This window comes from Hippoglossus stenolepis, chromosome 22 (genome assembly GCF_022539355.2).
Source record: "Hippoglossus stenolepis isolate QCI-W04-F060 chromosome 22, HSTE1.2, whole genome shotgun sequence".
Classification (NCBI taxonomy): Eukaryota; Metazoa; Chordata; class Actinopteri; order Pleuronectiformes; family Pleuronectidae; genus Hippoglossus; species Hippoglossus stenolepis.
The window spans coordinates 3,229,172-3,247,010 of NC_061504.1; the positions used below are offsets into that span (position 1 = coordinate 3,229,172).

Genomic DNA, 17,839 nt, shown 5'->3' on the forward strand with positions numbered 1-17,839 from the left:
CTGTGTAATTACTCTCACAGCCAGAAGAGGGAGACGAAAGTTCAACAAGCTCAACTTTAGGCCTCAGTGTGTCTACGAAGAAACCGTGTGTGTTTTATCGGTCTTGAAGCAGCAGCAGTGTCTGTATCACAGACTGCACGTAAAGATGCACTTGGCCTCTCCACTTCCTCCCACTGTACAAAAGTGAAGCCGATATATTGTGTATACGGGTGCTGGCGTCTTGCACTTTGCACGTCCATTGTAGCCGGAGCAGTAGTGAGAGTTACTCTGTGGGGACGTGGCATCAAGGTCCCTACACACGCTCAGCCAATCGCGAGTCAAGTCAACCATGACACTTTACCTCGTTTTTATAGCATCAAATAACAAATTAAAACCAAACCTATCAGTTGCATGAAAACCTGAACATACCTCAGTGTGATGAGAACTACATAACTCAACAGCAATTTAATTAATTTAGAATGTACTTTTTCATTGTTTTTTCTCCATCTGCTAACATGGAGGATGTGTGATTTTGTACTGCAACCAGCCACCAGGGGGTGATCAAGATGTTTTGGCTTCACTCCACGCTTCAATGTCAACCATCTTTAATCATAGTCTATGTCATATATGGAGCCTTCTATTCTAAGTATCTCCTTTTTGTAGAAATGACAAAATACATTGCATCCATGTTTCTGAAATGTTTTATATGATTTGACTGATATGACTATTTACACATGATATGAGGTCAACAGGAGTATATAATAACATGTATTACACTTATTCCATCCATAGTTTGTTCACACTCTGTGTGATCTCAGGCATGAAGCGGTGGGTGGGGGTAGAGTCTTTGGGTTCCAGTCACACTTCATGACAGGAGTGAACATACAGTGTGTATCACTTATTATCCCATACAACACAACAAAAGCTACAGCTTTGTGTGCACTTTCTGACTAAGGCATTTCCATCCCAACGCGTTGATGTTTCTGGAAGTCGAGCGCGGCCGTTAGTATTTCTGGCCTTCAGCATCCGTGCTCCGGGACAATGCGACACTTAAGGATCTTCAAGTAGTTCTGGACCTTGTTCGAGTCTCGGCGGAAGCAGTACAGGAGGTCGTAGTCTTTCATCAGGCGCCACTCAGCGCTGTCGGCCGGCAGCAGTGCCTCAGGAGAAGCCTGGCTGCTGACAGAGTCGCTCATCATGCCCAACATCTGCATCTGGAGCGGAGAGGATTCACACGTCAGCTTTCAAGAGGCAGAATCTGTCATTGCTCTAATTTCTGAGGAAGTGAACCTCATCTTATCGACCACTCGGGACATTTTAAAGCACAAGGCACATTGTAGTCACATTCATATGGGGCTTTTATGCAGAGCGGTTGTTCTGTCACACCATTCAGCCGTCATGGGGTTCAGAATCTGTGAAATGGGAGCAGCTGGGATTGAACCACTGACACTCTGGTTAAAGGTCAACCCACTGTTGGTCTGATGTTTGCTCAACTCCCATTGATTTTAATGGAATGGATTAAATAATAATAAGCAAAAACAAATATGAAAACAAAATCTACTTTTGAGATGTCTTGTTTTTAATCTTGATTTTGTTTATTCATTCATTGTGTCCTTCATCTATTATAAAGTAAAACTCCAAAAAACTAAGTCAAACAAATGCATTGGTTGGTTGGATGCTGTGTGTGCGTAGCTTTGCACAAAGATAGGAGGAAGGCTAAAGGGACAGACAGACCAAGCGGTGTCCTCCTTCCTTTGTACGTGGTTGCTGAATGTCTGAACAAAAGGTCATCTGAGGGTGACCAGAGCAGCGCTCTGTGTGACGTCTGGGGTTCTTTGTCATTTACGACGATTACGCAAACTGACAAGACACTCCATCCCCGGGAGCCACGTGACACACCAGCCCCGCACACACACACACACTGACGTTTCACTCTGACGTAAGACATGCGTTACCTTCTCGGCCACCTTCTCTACACCTTTGCGCAGCTCGTGCACCATGTCGCTCATCTCCAGGGCTTTGTTGGAGCTGAAGTTGGTGAAGTCGCGGTGGTGAGCCATGCTCTGGTGGAAATGCCACAGGGGATCTCTCCACGCCACCAGGAGCTTCAGAATCACCTCTGTCAGCTCCTCTCTCTGCAGAGGGACAGAGGCATACAGGTCACATTCAAACCCAAGCCACCCTTTAGGTCACGGCGCATGTGATGGTTGGAAGTTCGGGATGTGGAAAGAACCCATGTAGACATTGGAAGCTTGAAAATATAAGCAAGACACATCGTGAAATGAAAGGGAAATGCAGAGAAAGTGAGAACGCCACATTCTTATTGAAAACATGATGAGGGAGAGGTTCATTTACCGCCATTCTCTGAGCGTTCTCCTTGCCGTTTGGGGTGAGGATGGTCGAAGTGTGACAGTTGCGACTGACCCGGCTGATCTGATTCTTGCTGGGCAGGAAGTACTGCTCCTGAGAGGACAAAGATGAATGCAAGGATGAAATGTCAGAGGTCAGCGGTCGTCTAAATGTCAGCTGAGGCTCGAGTACGGTAGTTATTAATGAGAATAGTAAGAATCACAAACGGCCGAGGATCTCTCTCACTCCCTCTCTTCTTTGTGAGTAGGTACAATCCAAATCGCACATTTAGAAGTATGTTTGACCTAATGTAAAAATGCCCATTACAAAAATCTAAATAAAGCCCAGTCAAAATGTGCACCAGGAGACTTACAAACTCCGAGTGAAGGTCGTTTGAAACGCCGTGCATCCTGGCTGAGTGTTGGATGACCCGGTCAAAGAGGTTGGCCAGTGAGAGAGCATGGCACCCAGCCTGGGCATTGGTGCAGAGAGGTGCTGCGTCTGTGCTGGTCAGTGTCCTGCAGAGTACCAGACAGAGCAAGAGCGCCCACACGACAGACACTGGGAGAGAGCAGCAGAAGGAACACATTATAATATAACACAATACAATAACAACTGTGAGAAAAAAGTCCAAAAAGTCTCAGGATGAGTTAGATCTTATTCTTAAGAATCTGCTCTAATTGAGACATGTCATGTCCTCGTGTTTGAAAATAAGAATGTGTATGCCTGTTTTAAAAAAAAAAATGGAAAAAGTGCTGAATGAAATGAGAGGTGAGCAGGATGGCAGGAAGAAAGAGTGATGGAGGTTCTTCCTTCATGCAAAGAGATAGTTACCTGATCTGGTGTTTCCAGACATCCTGCAGGGCGCAGAGGGGCTTTGGTTTCAGAGCCGAGGGTGCGGAGGCTTCTCTTGTCAAAGACCCCCGCTGCTTCATGTGAGGGTCCCTTTGCTCACCATTCAACTCTTACTCTTTAATATCCAAGACCGAGAGGGTGGGAGGGAGGGAGAGGGGGCGGGGGCAAGGAGAGTCCTGTGAATCAGTTGTAACCAATACATGGAGTGAGTTCATTTAATCCTGTGCTTTGTTGTCGTTGTCATGTACAGTTTATGACAATGAGTATGTTTATGTTTGTATATATATATATCATATACATATACATATACATATATATATCATATAATACCTTTAATGTAGCTTCATCCCCATTCATTCATTCATTTATTTAACCTTTATTGTAGTCTTGAAGAATCATTGAAGGCCTGCTCTTCATTTTCAATGATGTCAAGATGACACTTAAAACTGAAAAATTAAGAAAACAAACAACAGGACACAGTCAATTTCAAGTTCAATTCAAAATCAATACCTAAATTGACTGATGGGCACAATTGTGATTTGACGTGTGTTGTTTAACAGTGCCTCAAACGGCAGAGTCCAGAATGATCCTATAGGGGGGGCTCTTTGCAGGACTGTTGTGTTCGACTGCATCATAGTTTTATGTATCTGAGAGGACACACAGGTTTGCACAGCTGCCCTCAATAGGACTTTGCATTAACTTCCATTTAGTGTGGACAAACTTTTCTCTAACCTGAACCAGGAGCTCAGAAATGACATTTGGCCTCAATAGGACCAGGTTTTGGCCCCTATGAGGTCTACAGGTCCTGACAAGGTTGGCGTTATGCTGGGAAGCTGTGTTAAGAGGTAGCAAAATCGAACACACACACACACACACACACACACACACACAGCTGTCCCACCTACCAGACTGAAAATGAAGGGTAACCGTGCTGTTTCAGTTTCAGCCTCCCGCTCAGTGTGAGATCTGTATTTTTTGATGTATGACTAAATGTTGTTGATATACTGTATATGCTTTCATATTCCAAAATTTGAATGTTATTATAACGTATTTGTACTATAAGTAACCTCCATGCAGCAAACGAGTAGTGCTAAGGTTGCTTTGTATCTGTGTTCTGTCACGCAGTGTGTGTGTGTGTAATGATGCAGACTGCACGAGGGATGACATCACCAGCGTCAGGCATCATACCACTACATCATCTCTCTGTCCAACACATCTGTGTAGTCGACACTTGAGGTTCCCCCGGCAGTAGCTATTAATGTTCATATGCCGTCCAGGTTGAAATAAGATACTCAGCCTGTTAAAATGTCACTGAGAGCGCTCCAGGCTCTGTGTAGGCAGATGAGTGAGCTTTATAGGCCAGAGGGATGACGTCAAGCCCTCGCAGCCTGAATCACTTCCTCCCTGTGATAAGCAGCTGACTCACGTTGCTGCGTGTTGGTCAGGTGTCACGAGGTGATTGATAGTTTCATAGTTGAATCTACAGTAGTAAAGGTTATGATTCCTTGTGGACAATGTTTGTGCTTGATTTATTTTGAAAAGGGTGAAATTCACATCTATTAGGGCGAGTCGTAAAGTCTGGGTCAGGTACATTTTCAGACTAGAAGTATTTACGAACAGCAAGTCACGTTGTACTGCAGCTTGAAATAGAGTGACGTTGCCTGTGACGGTAGAAAAAACATGTGCGTGATTTAACTGGAATATAAAGGCTCAGTTTCAAATGTTCGATGGGTTTAAGATCCGTAAAAACGCGAACAGGCCTAAAAGTCTAGAGCCGTGTTAGTGGCCATGTTGTGCTGTTGTTTTCATTACACCAGAACACAAAACTGAAAAAGAACCAGTAAGTGAATATGTATAATGACATTTCTGTTTTATTATGAGCTTATTACTAAAGGTGTGTGTGGATGCTCATACAGGTATGTACTGTCTTTAGGCTGTTTATATAACATTATGTGAATGTTGGTAAAAAATGAGAAAATATGTTGTTGTATATACTTTTATAGAAATCTTGTTATGAGGAGACTGAGCAGATTTGTTTGGGGCGGAGAGAGTGATACGCAGCCCGTAGGTATACGTGCATGTGAAAAATTTCAGAGATGACCAGAGGCTGCTGCTCCACGTGACTGTGCTGCACGTTTTCGCACACACACACACACACACACACACACACACACACACACACACACACACACACACACACACACACACACACACACACACACACACACACACACACACACACAGTGTTGTTGGGCAGATGGTCTCGTGTTGTCACATTCAGACTGACCTGCAGAGTTACAGGGTGACTGTTACAGCCGTACATGCCTGGGCCACCATCGTCACAGGCTTTGGCCTTTTGCTCAACTTTTACAGCACAAGAACTTCTGTTAATAGACTGACAACCAGCTAATACAATAAAACGTAATTTCCTTTCGTGGCGTTTTGGCGTCTTTTACAAGATGGTGTGGTAAAGATGTAATTCATGTTAACACAGTTTGTGGTGTTACTGTGTGGCACTGAAAGCAACTTCATGTGCACTGTAAAGCCATTTTCAGGCATGAACTCCAGAGGAAGTCCGGAGAATTGGGTGGTGACTTTCTGTGGAGTTATTCATTCACACATGCACAACGCAGTAGGAGACAACAACGCAGAAATCTCATGAGGGGTGGTGCAGCAGGCAGAGTCAGGATATACCGTATTTATTCTGCTGAGGACATCACGTCTTTTTGTTCACAGCACATTAACACAGGCATCGGCCTCATCATCAGAAACTCGCTTGACATCTTGGTCAGTTACTTCAAGGACACTTCGGCGCACGTAATGGAGGAACCTCTACCTCCTGAGCCATAGCCACCCACAATTAAGGTCATCAGCAGTGAAGCCCAAGATTTCTTGGAAAAGTCTGACCGAGAAAGGAGAGGGGAGGAGTGATGGGCGGCAACCGGCGGAAACCCAGAGTGAACTGGCCTCGGGCTACCGAGAAGGCAATACGGGCAAATGTTAATTCAGGTCTGATGCATCAGAAGTGGGAGTAGATGGGAGATTTGATTCATGTTTTTGGAGTGGAAAGTTTTCGGGTTTGTAAGAGCAGTAAAAAAATAGCTTAAAGGGCAGTAAGGTCAAGGCAGCGACTGGAGACATAGGAGCACGTCTGAGAGTGAGGGCAGGAAGGAAGGCGACAGACAGTAGACAAGAGCATCGACGTGCTGCAGAATTAAAAGAATGCAAGAAAAAACTGATTGTTCAATCAATTCATATTTGCATAGCCCATATTCACAAATCACAATTTGCCTCATAGGGCTTTAGCAAGGAGCGACATCTTCTGTCCTTAACCCTCAGGAGGAGTGAGGACGGACAGAAGTGCAGCAGATGCCTCATGTAACAAAACAATATTTACATTCATGAGAAAAGACAGTGTAACATAAATGGAGAGGTGTGTCAATGTTTAAAGTATTTATACAAAAAGGAAAATGTCTGACAGAGAGGATGGGAGGTGATGGAGGTATTATCAATATGGAAGAATATGTGGGCAGGCATATTACATATATCTCAGAAATCTAGTTGTAATCATCATCTATGATCAGCTGCCACAGTCTTGGTCCACGGTCTACGATCCACCACCATCATGATCCACCATCACGATCACGATCCACGATGTGGCCCCAGCAGCGATCCTGGATCTGCAAACGATAAAGCACAAGGACTCTGGGGGAGAAGTCAAGTCAGCAACATGTGTTGATGAGACATTAATATGATGAGGAGGGAGAAGAGGAAAGAGAGGCTCCATGTGTCATGTGTCCCCTGACAATCTAGGCCTATATCAGCATAACTAGTCCAAAGACAGACCTGAACCAACTATAATCTTGGCTAAACGTAGCGAGGGTGTCTATTGGCTGAAAATTGAATATAAAATAATCCCAGTGATGTTTTCACAAGTGTGTTTCATCTAAATTGTACAAATTGTTGTTTTCTTTACCCTAGAATTGGCCCTTTGTATTTAAATATTTTATATTAAGGAATAGTGCGTGGATGTTGGACATGAATTGTGGCCCCTTTGTGGCCCCTTACTTAGAAAGATCCTAGATCCGCCACTGTTGTGATGACGTGTAACCAGCGGTCTCTCCTGTGCCGACGTAGCATCTTTACAGAAAGGTGCCCTTGGTTTCTCCCTCGGTGTGCCCCGCGTGTACAGGACGGGTGGAGCGAACAGAAACCCTGGTTAAGAAAAGACGGCGCGACCGCCCGCGACTCACGCGTAGATATTAAACGAGCGCCTCCCCTCTGTGAACCGGAAGTCTGTTGACAGTGTCATCACAGAGGAAAAGATGGCGGCGGTCGGTGCTGCAGAGCAAACAGCAAACAAACCAAAAGACAGCGTTTCAAACCCAGCGAGCCCGAGCAGGCGAGGCAGCGGCTCGTGTGCGGCCGAGTCGGGCGGAGCGGAGGACTTCGCGCTGGGCTTCCTGCAGAAGGAGGTGGGCAGCGACCTGAAGTCCCTGAAGAATGTCAGCAACCTGCTGCAAACACTGACGGAGGAAAACAACGTGCTGGAGAAACAGGTGGGAACTCAACACCTTCACACGGCTTCTCTCGTGCTGCATGGACCGTCTGGGCACGTGCACTTACTACTCTTCTGTTGGAAGTAAAGATGGAGCCTGTGAAGCCCAGACAGACAGACACAGGTCTGAATTGGGGCTATTTGCCTAAACCAGCCTCAGCATCACACCAGGACATGTCACCTTCATGACACTTTATACTCAGGAGTTTGTTTTTCACTTCATGACATTACGGACATGTTTGACCTGAACGAGTTAATCATGCACATGTGCAGGAAGTATTCAGTGATGTCTAATCTGTGACAGTGCAACAAAGATACAGGATCATTCAAAACAAACCAAAACGGATTCCACATCCAGCCAGAGATTGTGCAGAGTGTTAACTATCACACACATGTCCTAAAACATCATAGATAGATAGACGGATACTATTTAGCCCTTTTGTAGGCACCAAGCATCTTCCTTAACCTTTCACAGTTCTTCATCACTCTTGTTGTATACTGAGGGATGTTGACACGCCACAAGTTCAGGTCAGCACAACTCTGGCAAACCATTATGACGTACACTCTGTGATTTCCTTGTGTGAATGTGACTGTTTGACTTCCGTCCTCCAGGTTCTGACCGTATCCAGTGCTGTGCCTCCTAAAGTCTCTGCAGCTCTGTCTGCAGCTGAGGACGCAATATGTTCCCTGGACGGCCTGCAGCAGAGAGAGCGACTCATCTCCAACATGCTGCACCAGGTAGAGACACCACCAGTGGAAATATACCAGATGTTCATTTGCATAAACAGAGAGGAAAGTGTGTGTTGCCCCCCCTCCCCCCCTTTTTAATGCCAGATCCCAAATATTGCTAAATCTTTTCAAACCCTGCTATGTTTAAAAAGAGTCACTATCCAATGTTTTCATGAAGGTGGAATCTGGCTGGGACTATAAAGTCCTGTCACTTATATCATTCTAGGAGGTTTAAGCAACCGTCTTGGTAAATGATTCTTTCTTTTAGCACCTACAGGGGGCCCAGCCGTGGATGGATAATCTTAGCCAGGTCCTTAATCAAGTGGACACCATAGAGAGACACATGAAATACCTTCGCTGCCTTCAACATATAGAGGAGCTCAGGTACTGTAAACTCAGGGAAGGGGGAAGAGGACACTGATTAGGTTTCTGAGAAAAAAAATGAAAATGACTTGAGCAGGTGGATAAAGGTCAACAATGTAATGGAAAGAATAAAGAACCCTGAAGTTGGTCTTTGAATGCAAAAAACAATGAAGAATCATTTTCTGTCTTCCTGTGTTTTGTTTTTTGTTGTTCTTGTCACCTCCATTCACTTATGAAGTGTTGTGTGTCTGCAGTGCTGCAGTCCAGCAGTGTCTGATGACCAGCAGTGTGTGGGAGGCCATTAGGGCAGTAGACAGCATGGCTGCACTGGACGCTGGACTCAGTCAGTCCGGATGTACTCACCTCCAGGACTTCCTGCGGGAAACGCTTCACTTCTGGCACAAAATCCTCAAAGATCGACTGACCAGGTAAACACAGCACCTCCATCCAACACTCACCCGCTTGAACGCAGGCTTGTCTGACACAATCACGGTCTCAGGACACACAACATAGCTGGTTGTGGTGCCAATGTGCAATGCTAGCTGCCAATGCCTTGCTAAAGGGAAGGACACGGGAAATAAACTCCACAACTACATGAACACACACCAGGTTCACATACCAGATTAATGTTTGATGTCAGGAGCGTGATTACATTAGCTGGTGCCCGTGCTGCTGCTTGAAAAGTAGAGCTTCTGTCAACTCCTACAGCACAAGCAAAGCAACGGAACCACAATGTAGTTGAGCAACACATGGCATTACCCCATTCAAAGTGAATGAGCAGCCCTTCTATTGAAGCTTCCAACACGTACGCATGCTTTATGTCACTGTGTGTCTAAATGTTGCACAGCACAGAAATGCTATAACACACACAAGCGTTGCCGTAGTGGTCTGTGTTACTTCTGTTACACGTATTCAGGCACATAGCGATTATATGACGTGCCCATCGGCAACACTGTCTGTTTCACGATGTGAGCTAAATCCTCCTCCTTCAATTCTTTCCCAGTGATTTTGAGAAAGTGTTGACTCAGCTTCACTGGCCGATCATCTCCCCTCCGACACAGTCGCTGACGCCCACGGCTAATGGTCAGGAGATCAGCAGCCAGCTGGAGCTGCTTGTCACTCAACTGCTCGCCCTGCAGACCTCGTATCCTTCAGGTTTGGGCTTCTGCACAACCACAGTTTATTACCTTCATGTAATAACCTTCATAGTCGCCACACGCATGCTTTTTCTGGTCTCCACAGTTGTAGAGAGTGGTTATTTGAGTTATGGTAGCTTCTCTGTCAGCTGTCAACCAGTCTGACTATTCTCGTCTCACCATTCTGAGGAAAAACTCCAGAGACTGTTGTGTGTGTGTGTGAAAACCTCAGGAGATAAACAGCTTCACAAACACAAGAAAACCAGCCAGTGTGACGCCATGTCAAGGTCAAAGTTGCATGGATCACACCTGTAGCTGCAAGATTTCGTACATAACAGTGCACTGCTGTCACATGATTGGTTGACTTGATAATTCCATAAATAAGCAGGAGTATAGGTGTTCCTGACCAAAAAGTACCTAGAGACTAGATCGTGAGATGAAGCTGGTCCACCACAGGATTCAAATTCAAACTTAAGATGATGTCTGTGTAGAACACTGTGTGCTTGTTTCTTTAACTCCCCCCCCCTCCAGCGATGACATCATATCTCAGATGGCTCTGGCCTCTGGTCGGGGCGTAGCCTCGGCCCCGCCTGCGTCTTCTTCTTCCACACCTCCGCCCCAAGCACCTCCCCTCTGTCTGCCCATCCAGATCATGCTGCTGCCGCTCAGCAGGAGATTCAGATACCACTTTTACGGCAATCGACAGACCAACTCTCCCGGCAAGGTTTGTCTCTCTTACCCAGGCACGCATAAGACATGTATGTAACATGTCTGAAAATATTTCCTGTTATTCCTCCATTTAAACAACCTCTTCCCTCCTTTTTCTAATGGTTGTTCAGAACTTTTGCCTTCCATTGTGGTCAGAGATATTGTACAAACTACTTGCACCTACTTACTGCACAACTCTATCCCTATTTATCAAAGTTCCTACACACACCCCAACTTCCTGCAAGTTCTTCAGCAGCCCTCAATTCACGAACCTTCGCTCAGATGCAAATTTTAACTCTTACAATCCCCACGGAGGACAAAAGTAGAAAACTTGTCATCAGCTAAACACCTGAAGTCTGGTGGTGAAGCTGTGGAACCTTTAACTCATCCTGTGTCTGTTGTCTTTCCAGCCTGAGTGGTACCTCACACAGGTTCTGATGTGGATGGGGAACAGCTCGACCTTCATGGACGAGAAGATCCAGCCGATCCTGGACCGAGCTGGGGCCGCCATCAGTGCCAGGGTATATTACTCTATTTGCCTTCTTTTATCTCCACTGATTAAATGTAATATCAGAAGGTTGTTTTTCAATAAGATTTGATCGAGACCAGATTACTATGTTCCTCTTTACTATTATGTTCCTGCGCAGGGGCTTTGGGTTTCTGGAAATTTCCCATTTTTATGTGTTTCTATGGTAATATCTTTGCCTTGAGAGAAGGTACACAACTCGGATGTGTTCACTACTAAGAAGCAGAGAGACACCACATAGCATTCTGTTAACAGAGAGCAGATATGAAGGGATTCACTTGTTCTCACTGGAACGGAATTTTTATTCTCAACACCTAAACTCCAAGACCACAGGAAGCTCTCAGGTTTTTGGGTTAGAAGATCAACTGGATTTAAGTAGAATAAATAAATGCCTATTGTCAGCTGAGCACACTGATGACTCTGTGTATGTGTGTGTAGGTGGAGCTCTGGCGAGGCCTATTGTCTCTGGTGCAGGAGAAAGTGGCCAGCGACGCTTCCAGGCTGCTGTACGACGACGTGCTCCTCTCTCACCTGGTGGAGGAGGTGCTGCAGTTCGAGAAGGAGCTCCGGAGCAACCAGTCGTACCCGGCGGGGCTGCCCGGTCTGCTCCACCTCCTGCTCGATGACGCAGTCCTTCAGAAGTGGCTCACTGTGGAGAGAAAGAGTAAGTTGTCAAGGATGCAGGAACTTAAACTGCAGAGTTTAAGCCCAGACTGGTGCTGTCTGTTCACTCCCACAACAGTGTGATTCCTAGTCAGAAGTATACAGTAATTTAGTTATTCCATCATTATTATATCAGGTGATTATGCCAACTACAATTTACATGTATATTGATTTTGAATAAGTGTTCTACATACGGGTTAGTTTGGGCTGGGAGCGGAGAGACAGTGTTTTGGTGAACTGGATTGGAAGATACAGCTAATGTCTGTGGTTAAACGGCTTCAGGCCATAGAAAGTATCATCCATCTGTAAAGATATGATATGACAGCTCCCAAAAGTGAAGCCAAATCCTCTTGATTTCCCCCTGGTGGCTGGCTACAGTATAGGTCATAAACCCTGTTCATGAACCTGGACCAGGTATGTGTCAAATACATTTTCCTCAAATACTTTAATGTCATTTTAGGTTGTTTTTATCACACAAGTGTTCATGTTTCTTATAAGTTAGATTGACAGCTAAGACTTCCAATTGTTAGAGCGCGGGCTGTCAGGATCCCAAAACTATTTCTCTACTCCATGATCACTACTTAGCAGACTGTGGCTCAACATTATGTAACCAGCACAAGCTGTCAGCAGCTGTATCTTGGACATTTTGGCTTAATTTTTTGTACATTGGTTGGAAGTGGAGATGTGTTGTCCATCTTAATTTACAGTCGATGCCTCTGGCAGCACTGACTGCATATGATGATCTTATCTGACTTCATTAGTATCTGTCCAATTTTAAGACTCCTTAAGATGAAATCTCCAACACAGGCAAAAAAAAGGAGGCCGTCTCTTGAGCACAGGGGTGGAAGACCACGATACAAAAAAGGAAATAAACCAAGGCACTCGTGCTGTGGGAAAAAATTTGAAAGCTTTTATTAGAGTGGCTAATGCATGGCAAAGATAAAAAAAGATTTAACTAAATTGCACCTAATTGTTGCAGCACACTGGCCTACATCAGGATGACTAATCAGAAGTGAAGATTGAAACAGACATATTTAGGCCTGTGAGAGATCAGGAGATGACATTGTAGCTCATTACAAAAATAGACTGCAGGTGACTCAGACTGTGGAAAATCACCACATATAGACAAACAAAATGAACCACTGTCCCATATGTATAATTATGTCCTGTATCTTATGTGTAATGTCCAGATATTCACGCTGTAGACTGTATGGTGTAACACTGGCTACACAGAAGACAGTCTGCACGGTCTCAGTAAGTTTGCTTGAGAAGAGCGAGCGAGCATTCTCACTAACGCTGTGTCCCTCTGTGTTTACAGTGGCAGTGGAGAAGATGGACGCCATGCTGTCGGCCGAGGGAGCGTGGAGCTCTCAGTACAAAGACATCAGTGATATGGACGAGCTGAAGGCGCCAGATTGTGCTGAGACTTTCATGACTCTGCTACAGGTCATCACCGGTAAGACGACTGATCTTCAGATAATGTGTATATGTATTATAATCTTATTTATTATTAATTGCCCAACATGAACATCAACTTAAAAAGACGTTTCTTCTCTCTGCGTTGGCGCCACCAAGTGTTGATATGTGAAAAGAAGTGAAACCATTGAATGCGCATCTTTACTACTAGTGAAAACTTCACAGGGTATCTTTAAGCCACACAGGATGTTTATGTTCAACTTTTTTTTGTTGTCTTTCTGTCCTCAGAGCGGTACCGGGCCTTACCCTGTCATTCTGCACAGCTGAAGTTTCTGGGGCTGCAGAGAGAGCTGGTGGATGATTTCCGCATACGACTCACCCAGGTAATAACAACAAGAAACACTCAGTAATGATGAAAGACGCTGTCAGGGACGAAAGGCACTTGGCTCATGGTTAACATGGAAAACATTGAGGAAATGATGGACACAGGATTGTGCATTTCCCCTAAAATCTCTTTCCCTATTAATTGTCCTCTCAGTGGACTTCTCATTACTGTATATACAGACAGTGTAAAATGTTGATTTCTTTAAATGATGAAAATCATTGCCTTCTCGCTTGTTTTCAGGAATGTAAATGAACTTGTCTTTGAAATTTGGTACAGAATACAAATATATCTGAAAAGAGGAGACGTAGGTTGTGTTGTGAAAGATATTTAAGCGTAAACAAGCCACAATTTCAGTCTTTATGCTCTAAAATATTCTTATGCTGTGTCACTGTTACATCTTTCATTGTGCAAGTTTGTTTGGTGTTACATGTGCTCTGTGGAATTATTTACAGAGAGAAAGGGTGAGAGGTAGATGGATGAACCAGTGGTGGTATTCTTTTTTCCCCCCAGGTAATGAAGGAGGAGTCTCGCTGTCCCCTCGGTGCCCGTTACTGTGCCATCCTCAATGCTGTCAACTACATTTCCACCATCCTGGGAGACTGGGGAGACAACGTGGTGGGTGGAGTTTTAGTCATTAAATATATCTATTTTAGTAATGCATTTTAAACACTCTCATCCAAAAGGAATATTCTATTCTTAAGTAATACATTGTATAATTAGTTTATCACAACACTGGAGATGCTGTTTACTCATTTCCTCAAGATAATACAGATATTACCCCAAAAATTGAAATACGGCCTTACAGTTATACACCTTCGTCAACCAATCAAGTTACAGTTTACATCCACATCTGTCCAAACTCATACAATATATATATATATGACTTTACAAGTCTTTAATTTAATTAAAGAAGCCAAACATCTCAAATGTTAAATGTTTCAAAACAAGAATTGAACATGATTAAAATAAAGGCTGAAATTTGTAGAATCTTCATTTGCTACAGAGTTTTCTTGCTAAAACAACAACTAAAGAACAGGGTGAATCTGTGTATCAGTCTTTTCGATCTCTATGGAAACATCCCCTCACATGATTTTTTGGCTTAAGCTCCTCACTGAGTTAAGCGTTCACCATTCTTTTTATTCTTTGTCCAGTTTTTCCTCCAGCTGCAGCAGGCGGCGGTTTCACTGGGAGACGAGGCGGTGCTGGGAGGCCTCGGGGTGATGGAGTTGGGCCGTCTGGCCTCTCTGGAGGGCTCTCTGTTCGAGGGTCTGTTAGCGCTGCTGGATCGACTGAAAGGAGACATGATGGGAAGACTACTGGAATGGACCATGAGGGAAATCACAGAGAAAGCCAAACAATACTCTCATGACCGGTAAGACATGAGTACCTTACATATTAGTGTTGGGTGAAGGGAACGTTTCAGATCATGCTGTTGGCGTTGTTAATGGAGTTACATCTAAAGGGACAGATAGACATTTTTGTCAGATAGAAGTGATGAGCACTTTTAACACTTATAAATCAGAAGATAGCTAAATAACCAGATCAGCTCAGTTTTTTTTATTTTGAGCTTTGTGGGAAACCATTAGCTTTTAGCCTTAATCCTGATTGTACTGTATTTAATGGAAAGTAAGTATTTCATTGTATTTCCTACCTATAGATATGTTTTTGTATCTCAAGGACCACTGGCCAAAAATAACAGATTTACTCTCTTCTCTTTTTGCTTTTACTTTTTTTAGGTGGCTGTCTCTACCCTCCCCGCATGACCAGTCCACCATGTCCCTGTCCAGTTCGGCATGTCCCATGATGCTGTGCGTGAGGGACAGACTGTTGAACCTTCATCAGGTCCTGAGTCTGACTCTGTTCCAACTCGCCTGGCAGGGCCTGGCGGACAGACTCGACAACTTTCTCTACCAGGATGTAAGAAATGAATATCCACTGAAAGTCCACAACCCTGTCTTGTGTTTTTATGATTTTAATGATTTGTGTTTCGTGGCAGAGCATTTAACAATAAACTACAAATTATGCGATACAGCCAGACTGGAACAGTTAAGATCGTAGATAAAAGGCTATCGCAAGGGTACATGTTGACATGTTGATCAGAAATGTTATAAAGCTCATAAATCATGTTTAAATGTTCAGTAAATAACTTTTTTAGCTTGGCTGTTCTTTGCTACAAATCCCTTTAATCTACCTGAAAGTACAATAACAAATCTGAAACAAACACATCTGACTGAGGCTGTAACAGTTCTGAAACCGAGACCAACCCCATGACAAACATTCCACAATCTCGTGAAGCAATACAGGAGGAAGGAAGCCCCAACGTGCTGTAGCTGCAAAGCTTAAAGTTAGGGCGAGCTGTTTCTTCAATATATGTGAATATTACACACTGGTATTGATCAATTGAGCATCTGTTTTAATTCGCTCATTGTGAGACTGCGGATGTGCCTTTCAATTTGAAACATCCCTTTCATCCATCCGTCCCTTTTCTTTATGCCTTCAGATTATTTGCTGAGGGGTCGACAGTCAGCTCAGGAAATACCTGTGTGATTGTTTTATCTTTTTGTAGGAGTGGAATTCCAGCAGTACTTGAATGCTACCCAAACTCACAGAAGCCTCACTGATGACACCTTGTGGTTATTGGTGCACACAACAATCCCATCCCTGACAGCCTCCCTGCTATCAGCCACAGTGCTTGAGCTGCGCTCCACCTCATGAACACAGACTTAAATTAACTTATAATTATCCCACAATTCCACCACAATGATCCCTGTGGTTGATGACTAATGAACAGTTTTTTGTATAAATCTCTTATTTAGTGTTTGCCATGAAACTGCTGATATGTGTGGTTTTCAGGCTGTGCAGTGACACTGAGCTCATTATATCCATGTGTCTCCCTGCGTCTCAGGTGATCCTGTCAAATCATTTCAGCGATGGGGGAGCCGCTCAGCTTCAGTTCGACATGACAAGAAACCTGTTTCCTCTGTTTGGTCACTACTGCAAAAGACCCGAGAACTTCTTTAAGCAGTAAGTGTGTCTGTGTGTGTGTCTGTTTTTGTCATTAGAACACACATAATACATGTAAGGTTTAACTCTTATGATATTATTAAGTCTCATGTCTACAGCTCTGGTAATGGTGTAAGTAAAAAGGTATTTGAAAAGTACAACAAATTCATATAATAAAGTTGTAAATGAAGCTAGTCTTATCAATATTTGATAATATAATCACATTTATTATATAAATAGATAACATTTATTACTACACATGCTCATATCGACAAACAACTATAGATGTTGGCAGCTTAAAAGCCAGATGCAGTGCTTTCAGAAAGGGTTCAGACCAAAAGTAAAGTAGTTAAAGGAGACATATGTTTTTAGTTTTTCTTTCCTCTGCTGTGTTGTATAATTTTTGTTTGTCAATGTAAAAGTTCAGCAAACTTAAAAAGCTCATAGTCAGCAGTAAAGGAGCTCCTCTCCTCCACAGAAAATACTGACGCTCTTGAAATACCTTGTCAGAGTCCCAGCCAATACTTCAGCACCGTTGTGATGTCATTTGCACAGTGTACGCCTTTTGGATAAACTTGCATACCCCCTGATAAAACCAGGTAAACCGAGGATGGAGGCTATTTGCTACACACTCGTCTGATTAGTTCTGTCTCTGTCCGCTGTCTGTCCACAGTGTGAAGGAGGCGTGCATCATCTTGTGCCTGAACGTGGGCTCTGCTATTCTGCTAAGGAACCTCCTCAAAGAGTCCGAGGAGGAGACGAAAGACTGGGCAGGTGCAGAGGATCCCCCGCCCGAGTCTGCGCTCAATGAGTTGGGGGTTTACTGCTTGGCACCGTGCGACGTGCTCATTCTCCTCAACCTCAGAGCCTCCTGGCCTGGACAGTGACATTTCCTCCGCCCCTCTGAGGTTTATATCGGTGTATATTAAAATATTTCGTATTAAATATTAACCATGTTTGGAAAGAAGACCTTTAATATTTGTCAGTAATGTAAAGTTGGGCTGTTCAGATAGTATCATTATTGTGTTGCACTTTTTGTAGGGGGGACCAACTTACCTGTCACCTCAACTGACTGAAGTAAACCACATAACAGTTATTATTAACAATTGTGCTTTGTCTGGAATATTATGTAATAAACCTCACTACATCTGTACAATGCATTGAATTAC

The 17,839-nt window shown here is 43.9% G+C and overlaps 2 protein-coding genes across 3 annotated transcripts; one reads left to right on the plus strand and one right to left on the minus strand.

Moving 5' to 3' along the window:
- Positions 1–740: 740 nt before the first annotated feature.
- On the minus strand, positions 741–3,293 carry LOC118101718 (prolactin). The gene is made up of 5 exons (XM_035147674.1): positions 3,163–3,293; positions 2,702–2,889; positions 2,335–2,442; positions 1,935–2,114; positions 741–1,193 (listed from the first exon to the last, which is right to left on the minus strand). Exons 1-5 carry the CDS (start codon positions 3,182–3,184, stop codon positions 999–1,001), a joined length of 693 nt encoding a protein of 230 aa, XP_035003565.1. The 5' UTR covers positions 3,185–3,293; the 3' UTR covers positions 741–998.
- Positions 3,294–7,378: 4,085 nt separating this feature from the next.
- Positions 7,379–17,828, plus strand: rint1 (RAD50 interactor 1). 2 transcript variants are annotated; one of them, XM_035147993.2, is made up of 15 exons: positions 7,379–7,742; positions 8,354–8,479; positions 8,739–8,854; positions 9,088–9,261; positions 9,837–9,977; positions 10,501–10,693; positions 11,088–11,198; positions 11,642–11,867; positions 13,185–13,322; positions 13,571–13,665; positions 14,178–14,282; positions 14,819–15,039; positions 15,404–15,584; positions 16,573–16,691; positions 17,344–17,828. In XM_035147993.2, exons 1-15 carry the CDS (start codon positions 7,509–7,511, stop codon positions 17,555–17,557), a joined length of 2,394 nt encoding a protein of 797 aa, XP_035003884.1. In that variant the 5' UTR covers positions 7,379–7,508; the 3' UTR covers positions 17,558–17,828. The 2 variants fall into 2 exon arrangements, with proteins under 2 accessions (XP_035003884.1, XP_035003885.1); XM_035147994.2 differs by lacking the exons at positions 7,379–7,742; positions 8,354–8,479; positions 8,739–8,854; positions 9,088–9,261 and having other exon boundaries at positions 9,861–9,988.
- Positions 17,829–17,839: the final 11 nt, after the last annotated feature.

What these genes read in the sequence shown, in the direction of transcription:
- LOC118101718 (XM_035147674.1), bottom strand. Translation starts at nt 3,184, where the DNA reads ATGTCTGGAAACACCAGATCAG. An exon ending in GTCTGGAAACACCAGATCAG is followed by an intron (nt 2,890 to 3,162) that starts GTAACTATCTCT and finishes GCTCTCTCCCAG; the next exon opens with TGTCTGTCGTGTGGGCGCTC. An exon ending in ACGACCTTCACTCGGAGTTT is followed by an intron (nt 2,443 to 2,701) that starts GTAAGTCTCCTG and finishes TTGTCCTCTCAG; the next exon opens with GAGCAGTACTTCCTGCCCAG.
- rint1 (XM_035147993.2), top strand. Translation starts at nt 7,509, where the DNA reads ATGGCGGCGGTCGGTGCTGCAGAGCAAACAGCAAACAAACCAAAAGAC. An exon ending in AGACCAACTCTCCCGGCAAG is followed by an intron (nt 10,694 to 11,087) that starts GTTTGTCTCTCT and finishes TTGTCTTTCCAG; the next exon opens with CCTGAGTGGTACCTCACACA. An exon ending in TCTGCTACAGGTCATCACCG is followed by an intron (nt 13,323 to 13,570) that starts GTAAGACGACTG and finishes TTCTGTCCTCAG; the next exon opens with AGCGGTACCGGGCCTTACCC.